This window comes from Cervus elaphus, chromosome 20 (genome assembly GCF_910594005.1).
Source record: "Cervus elaphus chromosome 20, mCerEla1.1, whole genome shotgun sequence".
In the NCBI taxonomy this organism is placed as follows: domain Eukaryota; kingdom Metazoa; phylum Chordata; class Mammalia; order Artiodactyla; family Cervidae; genus Cervus; species Cervus elaphus.
In genome coordinates this window covers 79,745,485-79,766,997 of record NC_057834.1, presented here as the reverse complement: position 1 = coordinate 79,766,997, position 21,513 = coordinate 79,745,485, and the positions used below count along the sequence as shown (strand labels likewise).

At 38.7% G+C, this 21,513-nt stretch overlaps 1 protein-coding gene across 1 annotated transcript in view; it reads left to right on the top strand.

Moving 5' to 3' along the window:
• Nucleotides 1-7,065: 7,065 nt before the first annotated feature.
• The window catches only part of CLCA1 (chloride channel accessory 1), a 37,471-nt gene continuing 23,023 nt past the window's right edge, over nucleotides 7,066-21,513 (top strand). The window contains exons 1-5 of the mRNA XM_043878627.1: nucleotides 7,066-7,279; nucleotides 12,723-12,863; nucleotides 13,032-13,179; nucleotides 15,623-15,728; nucleotides 20,182-20,359. Of these exons, the coding sequence (XP_043734562.1) occupies nucleotides 7,118-7,279; nucleotides 12,723-12,863; nucleotides 13,032-13,179; nucleotides 15,623-15,728; nucleotides 20,182-20,359 (735 nt within the window). The 5' untranslated portion in view covers nucleotides 7,066-7,117. The remainder of the gene's footprint in view (nucleotides 7,280-12,722; nucleotides 12,864-13,031; nucleotides 13,180-15,622; nucleotides 15,729-20,181; nucleotides 20,360-21,513) is intronic.

Genomic DNA, 21,513 nt, shown 5'->3' with positions numbered 1-21,513 from the left:
ACCAAAGGTACATAAGACTTTTACCCTTAAAACTATAAAACATGATTGAGCGCAAATAAATAAAACTTAAAGTGAAAAGATATTCCCGGATCATGGATTGAAAGACTCAAAAACTCAATATTATAAAAATGTCAATTCTTTCCAAACTGATGTATAAATATGTATATATTTGTTTATTTTAAGTAAGAAGTGGATTTATTTAGAGAGATACACATTTCATAGACAGAATGTGATCTGTCTCAAAAAGGCAAAAAAGGGTTTGGGAGAAATACAGTCCACCGACAGAGTGTGGGCCATTTCAGAAGATGAGAGGCCCTGAAATATGAGGTGAAGAATTTTTATAGGCTGAGTAATTTCAGAGTCTAATGAGTAGTAGGATTATTCCAACTATTTTGGAGAAGGGGTGGAGATTTCCAGGAATTGGGTAACCATCACTTTTTGACCTTGTATGGTTGACCTCAGAATTGTCAAGGCGCTGGTGGTTGTTATCATTTAGCTAACATATTACAATGAGCATATAAATTTAACACGATCCTGTCAAATCCAGGAATTTTCTTCGGGTAGAATTCCCAGGCTGATACTTTTATAGTTAAACGCAAAGGACCAAAAATAGCCAATATAATCTTGAAGAAAAATAAATCTAGTGTTTACACTACTAAATATTAAGACTTATAAACCAGCAGTAACTAAGACAAGACAGTACTGAGATAATAAGCCTAGTCATATACACCAGTAGAACTGTATAGTCTGGAAACAGATCTGCACACTTGCAGTCGCCTCATTCACAACAAAAGCTCAACTGCAACTCAGTGGGGGGACAGGAATGCATGCTCAGTTGCTCAGTCATGTCAGACTCTTGGTGACCCCATGGACTGTAGCCCACCAGGCTCCTCTGTCCATGGGATTTCCCAGGCAAGAGTACTGGAGTGGGGTCCCATTCCCTTCTCCAGTGGATCTTCCTGACCCAGGGATCAAACACAAGTCTCCTGCCTCTCCTGCCTTAGCAAGTGGATTCTTTACCACTAAGCCACTTAGGAAGCCCTTGGGGGTAAAGGATGATCCTGTCAATAAATGATCTGCATGTGCTGCTACCTAGAGAGCAAAACAAAACAAAACAAAATCTTGAATCCTACCCCATACTTTATATACAAAATGTAATTTTTGATAGATCACAGAACTAAATGTGAAAGATAAAATGACAAAGCTCTAGAATAGAATATTGTATAACATCTTCATGAACTTGGAAACGCTGTCTCCAACATGACCCCAAAAACATTACCCATAAAATAAAACATTAAATTGAATTCCATTAAAATGAAGAACCTCTTTATCCAAGAGAACCATTAAGACAAGCCACAAACTGGGAAAAGATACTTGCAATGTATACATCCAATAAAGAACTCAAACGAGAGAACTCCAACCCAGAACATCAAAAGAATTCCTAAAATTCAACAAGAAAAAAACCTGATTAAAAACTGGGCAAAGACTTGTAAAGGCACTTCATAACAGAGGATATCCAAATGACTAGCAATTAAATGAAAAGGTGTATAGTAACATCAGTCATCAGGAAACATGCAAATTAAAACTACAGTACAATATGATTATACCCCATCCAGTGTGGATAAAATTGTAAAGACCAGCCGCACTGTGTACTAGTAGAAATGTAGATCAATCAGTACACCATTTTGAAAAGTGTTTGGGAGATCAACTATGGCTAGACATACACATATTCTGTGCCTTAGCTAGTCCACTCTTGGTACATACCCAACTGAAGTCAATGCTTATGTCTATGGCACTGTTATTTAAAATAGCCCCAAACAGGAAATAATCCAAACGTTCACCAAAAGCAATCAGTAAGTAAATTGTGGCATATTTTTACAATGGAATACAAAGGAAAAAGAGCACGATTACTGCTACATAAAACAACATAGCTGAAATCCATGCTGAAAATATTAGGTGAAAGCAGCCAAACACAGGGAGGCATACTTATATTTCTGTTTATATAAAATACACAAATAATCCGGGCTGCCTCTGACAAAGCCAGATCCAGGCACCATGGGTGAGATGCTATGTGAACCAAAGCCTCTGTGAGTCTGTTCAGGCTGAACTTGGGTACCAGAGAAAGTAGAGCTGCCGCCACAGCCTGCCCAGCGGGTCCATGTCAGCTCCGCCCTTCCCTTGAGACACAACCAGCCAGTGGCTTTAGTAGATGAGGCAGCCGCAAGCACTCTCCACTGAACAAGCAGTCAAGCCCCAGCCAGCAGGGAAGGCCAAGCAAAATATAAGCAGGCACTGAAACTGCTCTGTCATGCCAGGTGACGCCTGTCACAGGCATCCGCTCCAGCCATAGCTCACAAGGGCAGAGTGACCCAAGGCTCAGACACCTCAGGGATGAAGGGCTGGCTCACTCCATCAGGCAGACAAACAACACAGATCAGCCAAAATGCTGGCTAAAACTTAGGGAAACTGCTGATGAAGAAAGGAGATAATACATATCTGTACTGGTCTTGAGACCAGCTGTAGCAGCAGGCACCACAAATTATTTCAATAACTCTCTTGCTTTGGGTATTTTAGGAGATTGCCCATGACCAGCAATTCAAAGGAGATTCTATGAATGACTGATCTCATACCTTCTCTCAATGAAAACGTGAACTAGCTCATGTCCCTACCCCCAATTCCAGCCTTACCTTATAATAATGGGACTAGATATGATGAAAGGACAACAGTGGATCTGAGCAGTTCAAGAAGTAAATTGTACTGGACTCACCTTATTGAACTTCTTTAGGTTTGTTTGGCCCCACCTGACCCATTGGGCACCTCAATCACTACCTACTCCTTGTAGGCCCAAGTGGATCTACTGCCAGAGGTCAATCAGGCACCACTTGGAATCTTTGCCTGTTTATATACCATGAGGCACAGCGTTTTTCTTTCTTTCTTTTTTTTGCAATCAGTTGCTGAAGGTTTGGGTGACACAAGAAAGCTCAGGAGAAGTGATCACATGTAGATGAGAAGGATCCAGACACTTTCCCTTCCTCCGATTGCCCATTAGGAGACATCCCAGATGGCAGGGCAGCTGAATCTGCAGGGTAGCCTGCTGATCTCTATGACACCACAGTGGTGTAATAAGCACTTTTTATTACTTCCCAAGCTTCCTTGAATTATTTCCCCTTTCTCTCACTCCCACTGTTCTGGAATTAGGCTTGCAAATCACTAGTACCTAAGCTTGCCTAGGCTCTCTTTTCTAAGGAACCCAGGGGAGAGACATGTATAAGGGGGGGTGGGGTGGTGTCTGAAATATTTTAAAATGTTAAATGCATATATTTAGTCAATAAGCACTGAATAAATTATTTTTATGTAAAAGCATACTGGACAACTACTTTATAACTGGGTACTTCCACTCTATTTCAATGCCTCACTTTTGATTAATTACAGATTATATACTTAAGCAATAAGTACTAATATTTGCAGCTTCTTTTGTGGCTCAGCTTGTAAAGAATCTGACTGCAACACGATAGACCTGGGTTCAAACCCTGCGTTGGGAAGATCCCCTGAAGAAGGAAAAGGCTACCCACTCTAGTGTTCTGGCCTGGAGAATTCCATGGACAGTCCATGGGGTCGCAAACTGTTGGACATGACTGAGCAACTTTCACACACTAATTATTAGCAACAAGTACTAATTTAATTTTTATTGAGTGAATGTCAAAGAAAAAGGCAAGATGAAACTGATGCTTACCACTATGCAAAGATCAAATGATATTATCAGTCAGTCAATTCAGTTGCTCAGTCATGTCTGACTCTGCAAGCCCAAGAATCGCAGCATGCCAGGCCTCCCTGTCCATCATCAACTCCCAGAGTGCCATCCAGCCATCTCATGCTCTGTCTTCCCCTTCACCTCCTGCCCCCAATCCCTCCCAGCATCAGGGTCTTTTCCAATGAATCAACTCTTCGTATGAGGTGGCCAAAGTATTGGAGTTTCAGTTTTAGCATCAGTCCTTCTAATGAACACCCAGGACTGATCTCCTTTAGGATGGACTGGTTGGATCTCCTTGCAGTCCAAGGGACTCTCAAGAGTCTTCTACAACACCACAATTCAAAATCAATTCTTTGGCGCTCAGCTTTCTTCACAGTCCAACTCTCACATCCATACATGACCACTGGAAAAACCATAGCCTTGACTAGACAGACCTTTGTTGGCCAAGTAATATCTCTGCTTTTTAATATGCTATCTAGGTTGGTCATAACTTTTCTTCCAAGGAGTAAGCATCTTTTAATTTCATGGCTGCAATCACCATCTGCAGTGATTTTGGAACCCCCAAAAATAAAGTCTGACACTGTTTCCATTGTTTCCCCATCTATTTCCCATGAAGTGATGGGACTGGATGCCATGATCTTAGTTTTCTGAATGTTGAGCTTTAAGCCAGCTTTTTCACTCTCCTCTTTCACTTTCATCAAGAGGCTCTTTAGTTCTTCTTCACTTTCTGCCATAAAGGTGGTGTCATCTGCATATCTGAGGTTATTGATATTTCTCCCGGCAATCTTGATTCCAGCTTGTGCTTCTTCCAGCCCAGCATTTCTCATGATGTACTCTGCAATAAGTGAAATAAGCAGGGTGACAATATACAACCTTGATGTACTCCTTTTCCTATTTGGAACCAGTCTATTGGTCCATGTCTAGTACTAACTGTTGCTTCCTAACCTGCATACAGGTTTCTCAAGAGGCAGGTCAGGTGGTCTGGTATTCCCATATCTTGAAGAATTTTCCACAGTTTATTGTGATCCACACAGTCAAAGGCTTTGGCATAGTCAATAAAGCAGAAATAGATGTTTTTCTGGAACTCTCTTGCTTTTTCAGTGATCCAGTGGATGTTGGCAATTTGATCTCTGGTTCCTCTGCCTTTTCTACAACCAGCTTGAACATCTGAAAGTGCACGGTTCACGTATTTCTGAAGCCTGGCTTGGAGAATTTTGAGCATTACTTTGCTAGTGTGTGAGATGAGTGCAATTGTGTGGTGGTTTGAGCATTCTTTGGCATTGCCTTTCTTAGGGATTGGAATGAAAACTGACCTTTTCCATGGAATGAAAACTGGCCACTGCTGAGTTTTCCAAATTTGCTGGCATATTGAGTGCAGCACTTTCACAGTGTCATCTTTTAGGATTTGAAATAGCTCAACTGGAATTCCATCACCTCCACTAGCTTTGTTCATAGTGATGCTTTCTCAGGCCCACTTGACTTCACATTCCAGGATGTCTGGCTCTAAGTGAGTGATCACACCATCATGATTATCTGGGTCATGAAGATCTTTTTTGTACAGTTCTTCTGTGTATTCTTGCCACCTCTTCTTAATACCTTCTGCTTCTGTTAGTTCCATACCATTTCTGTCCTTTATCGAACCCATCTTTGCATGAAATGTTCCCTTGGTATCTCTAATTTTCTTGAAGAGATCTCTAGTCTTTTCCATTCTGTTGTTTTCCTCTATTTCTTTGCATTGATTGCTGAGGAAGGCTTTCTTATCTCTCCTTGCTATTCTTTGGAACTCTGCATTCAAATGGGAATATCTTTGCTTTTATCCTTTGCTTTTTGCTTCTCTTCTTTTCACAGCTATTTGTAAGGCCTCCTCAGAAAATCATTTTGCCTTTTTGCATTTCTTTTCCATGGAGATGGTCTTGATCCCTGTCTCCTGTACAATGTCATGAACCTTCATCCATAGTTCATCAGGCTCTCTGTCTTTCAGATCTAGTCCCTTAAATCTATTTCTCACTTCCACTGTATAGTCATAAATGATTTGATTTAGGTCAAATTTACCATTCATTTACCTGAATGGTCTAGTGGCTTTCCCTATTACTTCAATTTAATTCTGAATTTGGCAATAAGGAGTCCATGAAATGAGCCACAGTCAGTTCCCAGTCTTGTTTTTGCTGACTGTATAGAGCTTCTCCATCTTTGGCTGCAGAGAATATAATCAATCTGATTTCAGTGTTGACCATCTGGTGATGTCCATGTGTAGAGTCTTCTCTTGGGTTGTTGGAAGAGGGTGTTTGCTATGACCAGTGCGTTCTCTTGGCAAAACTCTATTAGCCTTCGCCCTGCTTCATGCTGTACTCCATGGCCAAATTCGCCTGTTACTGCAGGTGTTTCTTGACTTCCTACTTTTGCATTCCAGTCCCCTATAATGAAAAGGACATCTTTTTTGGGTGTTAGTTCTAAAAGGTCTTGTAGTGATACTACAAATGATATTATAGGAAGGGATATTTCAAGTAATTTGAATACAGGACAGTGCTGGACCAATATGAGTTTTCGCCTGAGACTTGGCAAACTTAAAAGAATCTACACAGTGGCTGACGATAATCTAAATGCCTCTCACCTAACAGACATTTAATTTCAGTAAAGTAATTTAACACTAATTTGAATTTTATTGGGCAGTAGAAGCTATGGAATAATGAAATAGAGGTCTGATGAGGAAACTAGAGGGAGTTTGCCTTGCACAGTCAGATATAAATTTCATCTTTTCTAATGTTGCTTGCTAATGCTTTTGGTGCAAGTAGATAGTCTAAGAGAGTAATAAGGGGTGCTGAGGTTATGTAAAGATCAAAGAGGATAAAAATAAAGACCATTTTGAGGGATAATTGGAAATATGGTTTATACTTAATGAATACGTATCAAATACACAGAACAGTCAGGCTTCCACTGGGCAGGCAGGGGTTAGAGGGTGGTGTTGGGTGGGTCAGTGTCCCTGACTGGGCAAACATTTGTAAGAAGCAAACATCTTTCAATGGTAAAGCTGCTTGTCAGCTGTGAGTTCTTCCCGGGAACCGGATGTGGCTCCCCACCCTCAATCCCAGCAACTGGCAAAGGTGAAGGCAAGGCTAACATTCCTCTCAAAATAAAATATTTAAAAGTAAACAGAATTTGAGACCAAGATATAGTTATCATTCATCATAGTGAAGACAAGTGCAAATAGTGAAACAATTTGGGGTCAAGAGGTTAAAGTCCTGCAATAAACCACTGTTGATAAATTGGAAAAATGTGTGTCTGTATATTCATATATATAGGGGTAAGGAAAGATGCCTCCATAACCAACATTTTCCAAAGAGAGAACTCAAAGGGAGATGTACAGCAATGGGGTCATTTAAGAATTCTGTTTTCATCTTGGTCCTTCACCTTCTGGAAGGGGCCCTGAGTGATTCACTCATTCAGCTGAATAATAATGGCTATGAAGGCATTGTCATTGCAATTGACCCTAATGTACCAGAAGATGAAACACTCATCCAACATATAGAGGTAAGTCTGAAATGGTAACTATTCATGCTGTTTTGAAAAATTAAGCATAATATATTGATAGAGCAAACATGAGTTCTCTAATTCCAACTGTGTGACACTGGAAAGTTTTTTTTAAATATCTGTGGTTGCATTTCTTCAGCTATAAAATGGAAATAATAACACAACCATTATGATTCTTCTGAGGGAGGAGATAATATATGCAATACATATAATTCAGAGCTTGATATACTGTTGGCACTTACTAAATGATATCTCTACTTCTTGGCTGTAGATGACTTCATTGAAAATTATTTAGTTCTACACCAAGGCAGAGCCAACTATATTTGGCAGATATTATGAAATGTGCAGAGGGTAATTCCTTTGTCTGATTTTACCATTGGTTCCTATCAGAGTCTCCTTTTATTCTCCTGATTAAACCCTCCTTTCCCTGTGATTCTAATATAGGAGTCCAAGATGCAAATCTTAATCTCTGACTTAAGAACAAACCTGACCCTTCCAATGGGAGGAAATCCTACATTTTGCCAGGCCCAACACAAGGTGTCTTCTCAGGGCTGCTGAGCAGCCTCATTTCACTTGTTGCTTCTTCTGTAGGAGGAGGAAAATTAGGGAAGAGGACTCTTCCTGTCCACATAGAGGCATCTAACTGCTGTGAGATGGAGGGACTAGAGAGGTTTTGTACAACAGCAAACAGCAAAGAATAAGAAGGAAATGTCTTATAAAAGCCAAGCCTGAAAAGTGACTGTAGCTCACCCAGAGGTAGTACTGTATAATGGGCAAAAGTACTGGTCTACAAAATGGGGAAAATAATAAATATTTTCCTCACAGGACTTTGTGAGGATTATCAATTCACACATATAAGGGAAGTTGGATGAAGGGTATATGGGAACTCTATACGTTTTTTGCATGTCTCATCTGTAAGTCTAAAATTTTCTCAAAAACTTAGAAGACCTTTAAAAATGTATGCAGAATGCCTGGTACATATTAAGAGCTCAACAAATGGTAGGCAATTCATCAGTCCCCAGGCCTCCTTTTAATCTTAGATGGAAAGGGCTCATCATTTCTTACCAAGCCAAAAGGACTGAGACTTGTTTCTGGGAAAAGTTCCTCTGTGTAAACTCAGAAGCTAATAGTACAAGGGCCCCAAGGGTTGCCTCAAAAGGTTTCTTGCTCTGAACAAGTGAAAACCCAGAAAGAGGAGTTAGGGGAGAGAACTATCTCAACCACCAGAGGAGTTTGGGGTTAGCAAAGTGCAGTGATTGAAGAGGAGGGGAAGTTCACCTGTTCAAACCAGAAGACCATCAGATATTATTGCTATCAGTGAAAGGGAAATCCATGCCTTTTGAAATCTCTAAACAATCAGAAACATTAGGTGAGTCTTTGGTTATCTCTAGTAAGAAGATCAAACCAGTCAATCTTAGGGAAATTAACCCTGAATACTCACTGGAAGGACTGATGCTAAAGCTGAAGCTCCAGTGTTTTGTTCATCTGATGGGAACTGACGACTCATTGGAAAAGTCCTTGATGGTGGGAAAGATTGAGGGCAGAAGGAGAAAAAGGCATCAGAGGAGGAGATGACTGGATGCTATCATGTCCGATGCAATGGACATGAACTTGGGCAAACTTTGAAGATGGTAAGGAACAGGGAGGCCTGGCATGCTGCAGTCCATGAGGTCGCAAAGAGTCAGATATGACTGGTCAACTGAACAACAAACTTAGAAATAGCATTAGCAAAAATGAAGCAGCCACTGGAGCCACAGACAAGGAAAGTTGGGAGAAAAATGTGACCAGCATGTTTCTGTCTCTTGCTGGACAGTGAGCAGTCCTCAGGAACATATGAAAAGGAGCCACAAATGCCTTATCTATAATGACAATGGTAATTTGTATTTATTCGGTGCTTTGGCCATCTGAGGAGAAGAACTGACTCATTTGAAAAGACCCTGATGCTGGGAAAGATTGAAGGTGAGAGGAGAAGGGGATGACAGAGGATGAGATGGTTGGATGGCATCACCGACTCAACGGACATGAGTTTGAGTAAACTCTAGGAGTTGGTGATGGACAGGGAAGCCTGGCTTGCTGCAGTCCGTGGGGTCACAAAGAGTCGGACATGACTGAGCAACTGAACTGAACTGAGAGAAAAAGCAAAAGGACATTCACTTCACTCTCTTTGAGGGTTCCTCCTGAGAAATACACTTCTCACTACTATTATTCAGTTGGTTTTCTGGTATGGTCCTAAACGAGTTGGGTATGAGAGAAGTTGGTTTCCGCGGTTACCTTGTCACAGGAACACTTTCAAGGACAACAGTGTGCTCAAGAGTCCCTGGGTAGTTAATAAAAGTGAATCCCTGTTTGATGTTTCAGATCTGTCAAGGGACCTCATTGTGGGCTTTGCCACCTTGCTGATCATCCCTCAGTTCTCTGCATTTTTGGGGAGACTCTCCCCTTGGTGTCCTTGTGTGAGCAGAACCCTCTAAGTCAGTTCTTAAATACCTGCTTCAGCAGGGCCGTCCGAAAGGTACTCCACTCAATACCAGCAGGTGGCGCTGCAGCAGCTCCCCCGACTCTGGCCTATACTGCGGGAGCGGTGCGAGCACTCTTCATAAAACGAAGGAGTGAGGGTCAAGAAGCTCTCTCCCCCTCGCGCCGCCTTAACACCCGCACAGTGGGAGTAGTTGGGGTCTCCTCAATGCATGGGAGCCCAAGCACCTCCTGTCTTGGCACTCCTGGGCAGTTTGCCCCTCATCGTAACCTCTTCATTCACTCATTTGTTCGTTAATCCAACGAACATTTATTTACAGAGCATTCACATTATGTCAGGTACCAGGAATTCGGTGGTCAACAGTATATTATCCCTGTTCTTCAGGAATTACCAGTGCTTCATATAAATTTCATCCTTAATGTTCTTCAAACCTCAAAAACTCAACTATTTGGATATGAGGTCACTTTCTCAAAATATGAAACAGATGTCAAAGATTCCTCCTTAATGTTTCTAATAAGACATAGCTGCTGCTGCTGCTAGGTCACTTCAGTCGTGTCCGACTCTGCGACCCCAGAGACGGCAGCCCACCAGGCTCCCCCGTCCCTGGGATTCTCCAGGCAAGAACACTGGAGTGGGTTGCCATTTCCTTCTCCAATGTGTGGAAGTGAAAAGTGAAAGGGAAGTCGCTCAGTCGTGTCCGACTCTTCGCGACCCCATGGACTGCAGCCTACCAGGCTCCTCCATCCATGGGATTTTCCAGGCAAGAGTACTAGAGTGGGTTGCCATTGCCTTCTCCAAATAAAACATAGAAGACAAGACATTTCATGCTGCTTAGTTATCTTCCTAGGAGACACTGAACATTTACATTTCACAAGTTAAATTGTAATATGATATTCGAACGTAGGAAGTTTTATACTTATTTTTCAACTTTTTGGTGATACTGATTCAATATTTTTATTTAAAAAGTGATACAATATTAAATTTTCCTAGCAGTTGTTCAAAATCTGGCTTTTGTGGTAAAAGGAGAAGCAAATCGTTTTGAGAGCTTTTTTTAAACTAGCAAGGCAACTATCATCATTACCATTTGAAAAGACAGAAACTGAGGCTCAGAGAGATAAATTCCCCTAGTTTATCCCCAAGAAGTAGCAAAACAGGATTTACTCCTGCATCAATACAGAAGTACTATTTTCCCTAATAGTGATGCACTGTCTCTGCTTCTAAGGCCACCCCTAGAATTAGATGTCTAGGCATCAATGTCTCACCTCTCTGGTCTGTTCCAGTAAGGACTCTCCTCCAGCAATGATCTCTTTTTTCCCCTCTTGAATTATATGCTTTGTTTTTTTTCCCCACTAGCACATACATATGTTATAATAGTTCCCATTCAAAACAAAACAAACCTCCCTTGCCCAAAATCTTCCTTCAACTACTGCTTCATTTCTTGACTTCCTTTTAATTTGTAGAAACATTTCTTGACCTGCTGTTTTCATTGCCTCTGCTTCATCACCTCCCACCCTATTGAATTCACTCATATAGAGCTGTCATCTCCACTCCACAAAATGGCTCACTCAGGTTGCCAAATTCATTGCTCAGTTTTTAGTCCTCATCTTCCTTGATTGCTCAGCAGCGTTTAATTCTGATGGCCACTCTCTCCTTCTTGAAATGCTCTCCCATGCCTCCCGATCTCCTTCCCTTGCACTGGCTGCTCCTTCTGAGTTTCCTTTGCTGGCTCTTCCTCTTCCCACTTCTGAATGCTCAGTCTTCAATCTTCTTTCCTCTGTCTACACCCATTTTTGCATTTTTCAGTGATTTTCAGCCCTAATAGTACCAATTTCCCTTTCTATATTAAATATCTTGTAATATCCCTTCTACTGTCTTGTCATGATGCATTTCAGGGAAACAGGCATTTATAATTTAACACTACAGCTCTTTTTCTTTAGGGAAATAAAGTTAGGCATAATTTGAAAAGAGATTATATACTTATGCCACTTCGTTGTATCTAGTACTTAGTATTATACTAAAAACAAACACTATCATAACATTTGGGCTTCCCTGGTAGCTCCGTGGTTAAGAATCCGCCTATCAATGTAGGAGACTAGGATTCGATCCCTGGGTCAGGAAGATCCCCTGGAGAAGGAAATAGCAACCCACTCCAGTATTCTCGCCTAGAGAATACCATGGACAGAGGAGCCTGACCTTGCTACAGTCCATAGGGTCACAAAGAGTCAGATACGACTTAGCAACTAAACAACAACAATACAATTATTACAGGAGGTGTTGAAGTTGTATTTATTTTAATTTGAGTTTCTTTTCACTACTACTTGGTGTGAGATGTTGAGACTAACACTCTCTAATTCTCAGTTTCTCCTTTAAAGGTTCATTGATCTTTAAAGGATCGTATGAAATGAAACTAAGAGCTAATATTTAATAAGCATTTGTGCTAACTAAACATGGTTCCAAACGCTTTCTTGACTTCATTTGATCCTCACAACAACCTTATGGGCTGCTCTCTGTAATATTTTCCATCTTATAAATGGGGAAACTGAGGCTCAAGAGCAGTTTAGGACATTTCTTTTTTCTCTTTGGCCACACCAGGTGGCTTGTGGGATCCTAGTCCCCCAGCCAGGGATGGAACCCAGTCCCCAGCAGTGAAAGTGCCGACTCCTAACCTTTGGATCACCAGGGAATTCTCTCAGGGAAATTTCTGATGTCCCACCATAAGTGGTGAGCCAGGATTAGTGCCTGCTTCTGAAGTCTTCATTGTCAACTATTATACTGTGACACAGAGCATGCAGTAAAAATATCAAAAAAGGCTAGCTACTATTATTAACAAAATAATCTCCTTTTCTTAGCTCAATAAGCCAGTTTCTGGAAATGTGAAATACAATTATAAATTGGAATAATTGGTGATTTCATCTTTTTTTCTGTCATTAAGCATGCTTCTTTATATTTTATTCTCCACCCCCCCAGGATATGGTGACCGATGCATCTCCATATCTGTTTGAAGCTACAGAAAAAAGATTCTACTTCAAAAATGTTGCCATTTTGATTCCTGAAAATTGGAAAACAAAACCTGAATATGTGAAACCCAAACTTGAGACCTACAAAAATGTAAGAATATTAACTTCTTTTTTCAAATTTAGTTTTATTTTGTGACTTAGATTCTTTTATCAAAATATTCTAGAATCAAATAAAATTGTTTCAGTAGAGTCTGCTGTGAATAAGGTCAGTTTATTTGCTGAAATTTTGTAATGATGAAAAATTTTTCTTAAATTTCAGGCTGATGTTCTGGTTGCTGAACCTAATCCACCAGGTAACGATGGACCTTATACTGAGCAGATGGGAGGTTGTGGAGAAAAGGGTGATAGAATTTATCTCACTCCTGACTTCCTAGCTGGAAAAAAGTTGCCTCAGTATGGACCACAAGGTATGGGTAGAGATGAAATATTCTGCTATGTAATAATTTAATAATTTTACTATGTTGCAAATAGATCAACAATAGCATTATCTTTCTGAATAAGAACATAAAAGCCAAATAGACTATTATAGCCTGCTTTTTTCACATAAAACAGATTCAGAATAGTGCATTTTTCAGTTAGAGATTTATTTTATTCATATCCTGCAAATATATGTGTATAAATGTAATATTTTTAATTTTCAGATACTCAGTTATCAGATAATAACTCTGATTAAATAGTTTAATTAATGTGATGTTAGGTTCCTATGGTTCTGTGGGAAGACACCTGAACAAATTAAATCTCCTGTCTGCAATTCAGGTATGGCCAAAACATATGGCAGACACATAATGTTTTCAGACTTTAATGTGCATTCAGATTATAAATGGATTGTTAAAATGATTTTGATTCAGTAGGTGTGGGGTAGGACTCAAGGATCTGCATTTTAACAGGCTCCCAGGTGATGCTGATACTGCCTGACCTTGGACCACACTTTGAGTACCAGACAGAATAGCCTTGATGTTCAGCTCTGACAAATATCTGACTAAAGAAAAAAAGTCAACATTTCCTTCACAAAATATCATTTATCATTTTCATATGAACCAAACAGAGCAATCTTGGGATAAAATATTAAAAGAAATCAGCAGTGGCATATATACAATATGTACTTTTCAAGGATAATAAAGTGTGATTAATATTAACTAATTAGGTTAACTAACAACTACGTTTCTTTATTATCTTAAAAATATTAGAACCACTACAATATTGTAAAGTAATTAGCCTCCAACTAATAAAAACAAATGAAAAAAAAATATTAGAACCATTTTAATTTTTTTCCTTTAAATAGGCAAGGCAGAGAAAACAAGCAAACAAAAGAGCGTTGCTGCCTGCATGTCCCACCCCAAACACACTAGAGCACTTTTACAGACCTTAACAGAGAGGATTGTCTAACCAACACACCTCTTTTACAACATCTCCATAACGGAAACAGAAAATTCCCAACGTATGGCTCAATAACTATGTGTTGAATTGATTTACTTACCAATTGATTGATTTACTTATCAGCTTAAGCTGTTCCTTCCCACTCCTGAGCCCACTCCAGTCATCAAGATCACCTTATACAATGCCATTCCTTTATACTTTCTCCTTTTTGTATCCTGACTCCATGACTACTCCTTCACAATCTCCCCTATCTTTAAGAGGCCATCAGTTATTCCTCAGCGCCTAGAGCAACCTAAAATCCTTAATGTGAGATACCAGGGCTTACTAAACATGCACCTCCTCGCTTAATCCTCCGAATTCAGCCTACCTTGGAATTTACATTTCAGAAAAACTGACCGGTACATAGGTCACTAATATTCATCCAAATATAACAAATTTACTAAGTACCAATTAAGTTCTAGATTAATTAAGTTCTAGACAATATGGGCCAAGACATGACAAGGAAGTCATGGTACCTGTTTTCATGGAGACGAGAGTCTATAGTGAGAGACTGGCAAATAAACAATGACAATATAACATGACAAATGCCAAAATGGAATATAATGAAAGTGAAAAAGGAGGGGTACCTGAACTAATTTGAGGATGTCAGAGAAGGCTTCTATCTGGATATAAGCTTAATTTTGAAAGAAGAGTAGGAGTTATCTCCCAGTCAGAGATAGGGAGGTTGTATTCCAAGCAGAGGAAAAATATGTAAAAATGATCAGAGATGAGCAAGAATATGGTGTGACTCTCGAAACTAAAAGGGGTTCAGGAATCCATTGTCATTATGGAGTTCTTGAAGTGGGTGGAGAACAGCAAGAAATATGGCTGCCTAGAGGAACAAGGCCTGAATCATCAGGGACCTTGTATGCATGTTGAAAAGTTAACTTAACCCCTAGCACCAAGGGTAAGTCATTGAAGACTGGAGGCATGGAGCCAGCTGGGTGAGTGTCACAGTAGTTCAGGAGTAAGTGGCGATGAGACGGGCAGGGTGAGAATAGGTCAAAGCAAAAAGGCAGATGTGGAGTAGGCAGACCTTGAGATCTATCCACATTTGGGTCATTAGGAAGAAGGACCTTCTTGGCTGCCCTAGGTCAGCCTGTGCTGATCTCCATCATTACACTTGCACCCCTAAAGATTTTAGTTATCTAAAATGATGTGTGTCATCTGCTAGACCATGAGATATGTTAGCACAGGGCACTTGTTTTACCTTTGAATGAATAGCTTCCTGGTACTTACTAAGTGCCTGATTAGCACTTGATAATCCAAAATAAGTAGTCATATTTATAGAAATGTACAATTGTCATATCAAATTAAATCTTTAACTTAAAAAAGCAAAGCATAATAATTTTCAGAAGAATCACTTTCTCTGAATTTAAGAGGGTAATTTTGCCATTCTTATTGTAATTAGGTGTTTAAAACATTTTTTCACAGGAAGGGCATTTGTCCATGAATGGGCTCATCTACGATGGGGAGTATTTAATGAGTATAATAATGACCAGAAATTCTACCTATCCAAAAGAAAACTCAAACCAGTAATGTATGTATATTTTGATTAATTTTCCCAAACTGTTTTAAATTGCAACCAATTTTGTCTTGAATTGAATATTTTTAAAATATCAGCCTTTTATCATATTTTCCTCTTTCATTCTTAGTGTCTTCTCTTTCAGCTTCCCATAAAACTACTACTTTTGTTCACTTTACAAGTGCCTTAGATGAATTCTCTACTCTGCAACTATAAATCATTTGCCTCTTTGTGTGTGTGTGTACAGCTAGAAGAAATTCACAGGTTCTACGTTCAGGATCTCCATCTTCCTGTCTCATAATCAGAGACAAAAAGCTTCAGTGCCTTGCAGGTAGAATAGTATCTGTGTGAACTATATCAGAATGAATGGGTCTGAGAGACACTGGTGAACTTAGCTGAAAGACAGTCCAAACATTAAAACAAAACAAAATCTCTCCCAATTTGAATAAAACCCTGTATGGTGTCAGTAGAAAGCAAACCAAATACTTAGAAAGTACCCTGGCAAAAAAAAAAAAAAAAAAGTACCCTGGCTTCTGTAATTTTATAGGTAAGTTCTTGGAATAAAAAGTTTCAGGGAATAAACTACTTTTGTACAAATATAAAGGATAGAGAGCTTCCCAATTCCTTTTAGACAAGTGGCATAATTCAGATACTAAAACCCGACATATGGGATGCATAAGAATTGTGTAGATACAGCTTTCCAAAAAGATTACAAATAAAAGCATAGTAAGTTACACCTGGACTAATATTATATAGGAATAACAAACACACCAAGGCCAAGAAGGATATCTTCCAGATATCAGAAAATGCTATGATAATAGGTATGTAATTAATATAGTATATCAAGGAAAAAAGAAAATTATTCCAACAGTTTCTGAAAAGGAATTTGATAAGCTTGCACATTTATACCTCAGTTGAAAACAACAGCCTCTTTTAAAAGACTAGAGCTGGGGCAACACCGCTCTTCACTTTTGCTTCTAGTTCTACTCCCATGATGGTTCTTTAAGGAGATGCACTCAGCTTTGGTTTGGTTACTGTCTACCCAGCACAGTTTCCAAAGGAAGCTGCATGGAATTCAGAACTCTGCCTTGGCTTCCCCTTTCTCCCATAGCAGCATCACTGCTTTCTGCTTTCCCTTTTCTTTATTATACTCAAATTCTGTCATTTGACATTTTCTCTCCTCTTATGTCACTTTATGTATAAAAAGATACTAAGTACCTCCCAGAGCCACACACAGTCTACCTGATTCCTTTGGCTTGTTCCCTCCACACACTATAGAATCCATTCCCCAGTGTCACTCTGTCGATGAGATCATGTTAAGTGAACCTCTCAAATCTCAGCCCACAGATGACATTCAGCCCTGACATCTGCCTTTCCCACTTCTTGCTATGCTTCCAGATAGAAACTATATTCCCCTTGGGAGAAAAGCTGGTTAGTATATATTCTTTCTAAGGGATATTCTAAAAAGTATCTATACATCATTTTCATCCTTCCACAGATAACATTTTGCAAAACTGACATAATTACCATGTCCTCTTAACAATAAATTTTGTTATAACATACAAATAGTATTTATTGCTTATCTACCAATTCTTTATTACTTCTAAGACTTAGAAACAACTACAGAAATGACAGTATTACCCATAATAGAAGGCTTCCTTAATATGAAGCAGAACATCAATTGAAAGCCAACTGCCTACATAATATTTAACAGGGAATAACTAAACATTCCCAGGAATATGATAAGAATGGGAACTACTAGAAATTATCATTTTTAGAAAGTTGTAGCCAATGCAATAATGTGTTGGGAAGGTTAAAAAAACAGGGGCTACTAGAATGAGAGAGAAAAAATTGCTTCTAGGCAGATGATAAAGTGATCCACTTTGAAAGCCTGAAGGGAAAAAGAGAAATTAAAATTGACAAGAGGAGTCAATAAGGCAACCAGATATATTTGAAGAAAACTCTAAGAAATGTGAAAGTTACATCTGAAGAAAACCATAACACAAAATCCTTCTAAAGAACTTAAAAGAAAATTAAGATTAACTGAGATATTTTAAATTCATGGAATATTTAAATTCAATCCAAATTAATATATAGGTCTTAGGAAACTCTAGTCAAAACATTTCTATTTTTACCTCATTTTAAAGACCCTGAGCTTATCCAGTAGATAGTAGCTGCAAACATTTTTTGAAAAAGGATAATAATAAAGGAAAATTTTCTTGTTGAATTTTAAATATACAATAAAGCTACATTAATTAAAACAATGCAAACTAGTAGACTCACAATAATTTACTATTTGATATAGCTAGAATTATAAATCCACAAGGAAAGACAAGATTTCTTTAGATGTCAGGACAATTTTTAACTATGTGAGGAAAAAATTAATAGACTCTCTTTCAACTGGATAAACTTATTCAATATAAAAAAATAAAACCATGATGAAAACTAGAAGTATATTAATAAATATCAAATTCCTAAATGGTGAATGTCTTTCTATGCATTCAAGAGTTGAAAAAAGACATAACTAAAAGAATGATAAATTTGACTACATATAAATTAAAAACTTTATTGCATATAAATCAAACATAAACTAAATTAAAAATAAAAAACAGAAAAATATGTTTGCAAATCTTTGAAAAACAGCCTTTTAAAAGCTTGACATTATAACAGATAAAAGAAAACAATAACACCCTAATAGAAAAATAGACACAAGAGAAAATAATCTATATAAAAGAAGAAATAAAAATGGCCAGTAAAAATGTAAAAATGTTAAGACATTAGTAGTCAAAGAGGTGCAGATTTGACAAAAATGATAATCGTTTATTACCTAGTACTAGTGCCTGTCAGTGGGACTGTTGCAGGAAGGGGGACCCCTTCCAGGGCCCGAAACTGGGCTCTTGTCTAACACTTGGAGATGAATTGTCCGAGGAGATGCATGTGCTGACAAAGCAAGAGATTTTATTGGGGAAGGGCACCCGGCTGGAGAGCAGTAGGATAAGGGAACCCAGGAGAACTGCTCTGTCACATGGCTTGCAGTCGCGGGTTTTATGGTGATGGAATTAGTTTCCAGGTTGTCTTTAGCAAATCATTCTGACTCAGAGTCCTTCCTGGTGGTGCACGCCTTGTTCAGCCAAGATGGATGCCAGAGAGAAGGATTCTGGGAGGTGGTTGGACAGGTGGTGTCTCCTTTTGACTTTTCCTGAGCTCTTCTGGTTGGTGGTGGCTTATTAGTTTTGTGTTCCTTACCAGGACCTCCTGTCATAAAGCAACTCATGCAAATGGTTACTATGATGCCTGGCCAGGGTGGATGGTTTCAGTTAGTGTGATTCTCCTAACAGGATGAGTGCTTTCATTGATGGTTATCAGAGAAATAAACTAGAATAACCTTCCTGGAAAGCAATTTGATGACACATGTCAAATCTCTAAAATTCTTTCCTATTTCTTGATCTACTAATCTTATGTTTAGCAATCCATTTTAAAGGAAATATAGAATGAGCTCTATCAACAGGCTTTAAAATGTTCAAATTTCTGAATCTGACCATTTATTCTGGGTGTCAGTCATAGCAAGCTTGGAAATAGAGTCAAAACGTTATGCACCAATTTCATTTATTCACAGAAGTTTTATTTTTAGCACTGAAAAATTCATGGAGGAAAAAAATTAAGTAAATTAGGCTAAATTCACATTGTAATTTCAAAATGTGAAGTTATTAAAATCACATTTTGAAAGAATGTTATGAATTATAATAATACATTACAATTTAAATGTACTGAAATACTAAGTTTTATAAGATCAGGCAGTAAAGCTATACATAGAATGTTATGCTGATACATAGAGAAGGAAATGCTTTAGTACATTAATAATAGTTTATCTCTGACAGTGGGATATGATTTTTTCTTCTCTTCTTTATACTCTTCCTAGTTTCCAAATTTCCCATGTTCATATGTTTTTTATATACTCAAAAAATAAGATGTGGGGGAAAAGTACTCCATTCACAATAGTGACAAACTCATAAGCATATAAATAAAAATCTAAAATACCTATATAAACACACAAGAACTATGCAAAAAGTGTATGACATAAACTAGCTGGATCAAAACAAACAAACAAATAAACAAATGTCAGCAAAACTTTCTAGAGAAACGAAAGAAGCTCTTGATTTTCTAGGAATGAGAGGACCAGATTAGGAAGTGCCTTAGGACTTTGATCCTTATTAATTCTTAACAGTGGCTGTAAGACAGCCTTAGCTTTTCTGCTGCATAGAAACACATTCTGATATCATTTTGGGAACCCCTCAGATACTTTCTGATAAACAAAATTACTCTGATGAGAATTTGATAATTTTAATACTTAAGGTGATACATTTATTTCTTAAATTATAAAGGGAAATTATAAACAATGCTGTCTGTAGAAACTGACCAGAGTCCAACACTTTGAAATTATCATTTCACTTAAATGTCTAACCTGCAGATGTTCAGAAGATATTACTGGTAAAACTGTAATACAGAAGTGTCAAGGAGGAAGCTGTGTCACTCAACCATGCAAAACTGACAGAAAAACAGGACTGTATGAAGAAGGATGTGAATTCATACCTCAACAGAGTAACAATGATAAGGCTTCCATAATGTACTCACAAAGTATTGATACTGTAAGTGCCATATCCTTTTTCTTCTTTTTTTCTTGACATGAATTTAGTGAGGTTTTTATCCCAGATGATGCAAGAGAGGGTGAAATGTTAGGAAGTCAGGTATCAGTATCAGTATCAGTTCAGTTGCTCAGTCAAGTCCAACTCTTTGCGACCCCATGAACCGCAGCACGCCAAGCCTCCCTATCCATCACCGACTCCCGAAGTTTACCCAAACTCATGTCCATTGAGTCGGTGATGCCATCCAACCATCTCATCCTCTGTCCTCCCCTTCTCCTCCTGCCTTCAATCTTTCCCAACATTAGGGTCTTTTTAAATGAGTCAGCTCTTCACATGACGTGGCCAAAATATTGGAGTTTCAGCTTCAACATCTGTCCGTCCAATGAACACGCAGGACTGATTTCCTTTAGAATGGACTGGTTGGACTGGTTGGATCTCCTTGAAGTCCAAAGGACTCTCAAGAGTCTTTTCCAACACCACAGTTCAAAAGCATTAATTCTTCTGGGCAAAGCTTTCTTTGTAGTCCAACTCTCACATCCATACATGACTACTAGAAAAACCATAGCCTTGACTAGACAGACCTTTATTGACAAAGTAATGTCTCTGCTTTTTAATATGCTGTCTAGGTTAGTCATAACTATCCTTCCAAGGAGTATGCATCTTTTAATTTCATGGCTGAAATCACCATCTGCAGGGATTCTGGAGGCCAAAAAATAAAGTCAGCCACTGTTTCCCATCTATTTCCCATGAAGTAATGGGACTGGATGCCATGATCTTAGTTTTCTGAATGTTGAGCTTTAAGCCAACTTTCTCACTATCCTCTTTCACTTTCATCAAGAGGCTCTTTAGTTCTTCACTTTCTGCCATAAGGGTGGTGTCATCTGCATATCTGAGGTTATTGATATTTCTTCCAGCAATCTTGATTCCAGCTTGTACTTCATTCAGCAAAGCATTTCTCATGATGTACTCTGCATATAGCTTAAATAAGCAGGGTGACAATATACAGCCTTGATGTAGTGCTTTTCCTATTTGGAACCAGTCTGTTGTTCCATGTCCAGTTCTAACTGTTCTTTCCTGACCTGCATACAGGTTTCTCAAGAGGCAGGTCAGGTGGTCTTGTATTCCTATCTCTTTCAAAATTTTCCACAGTTTATTGT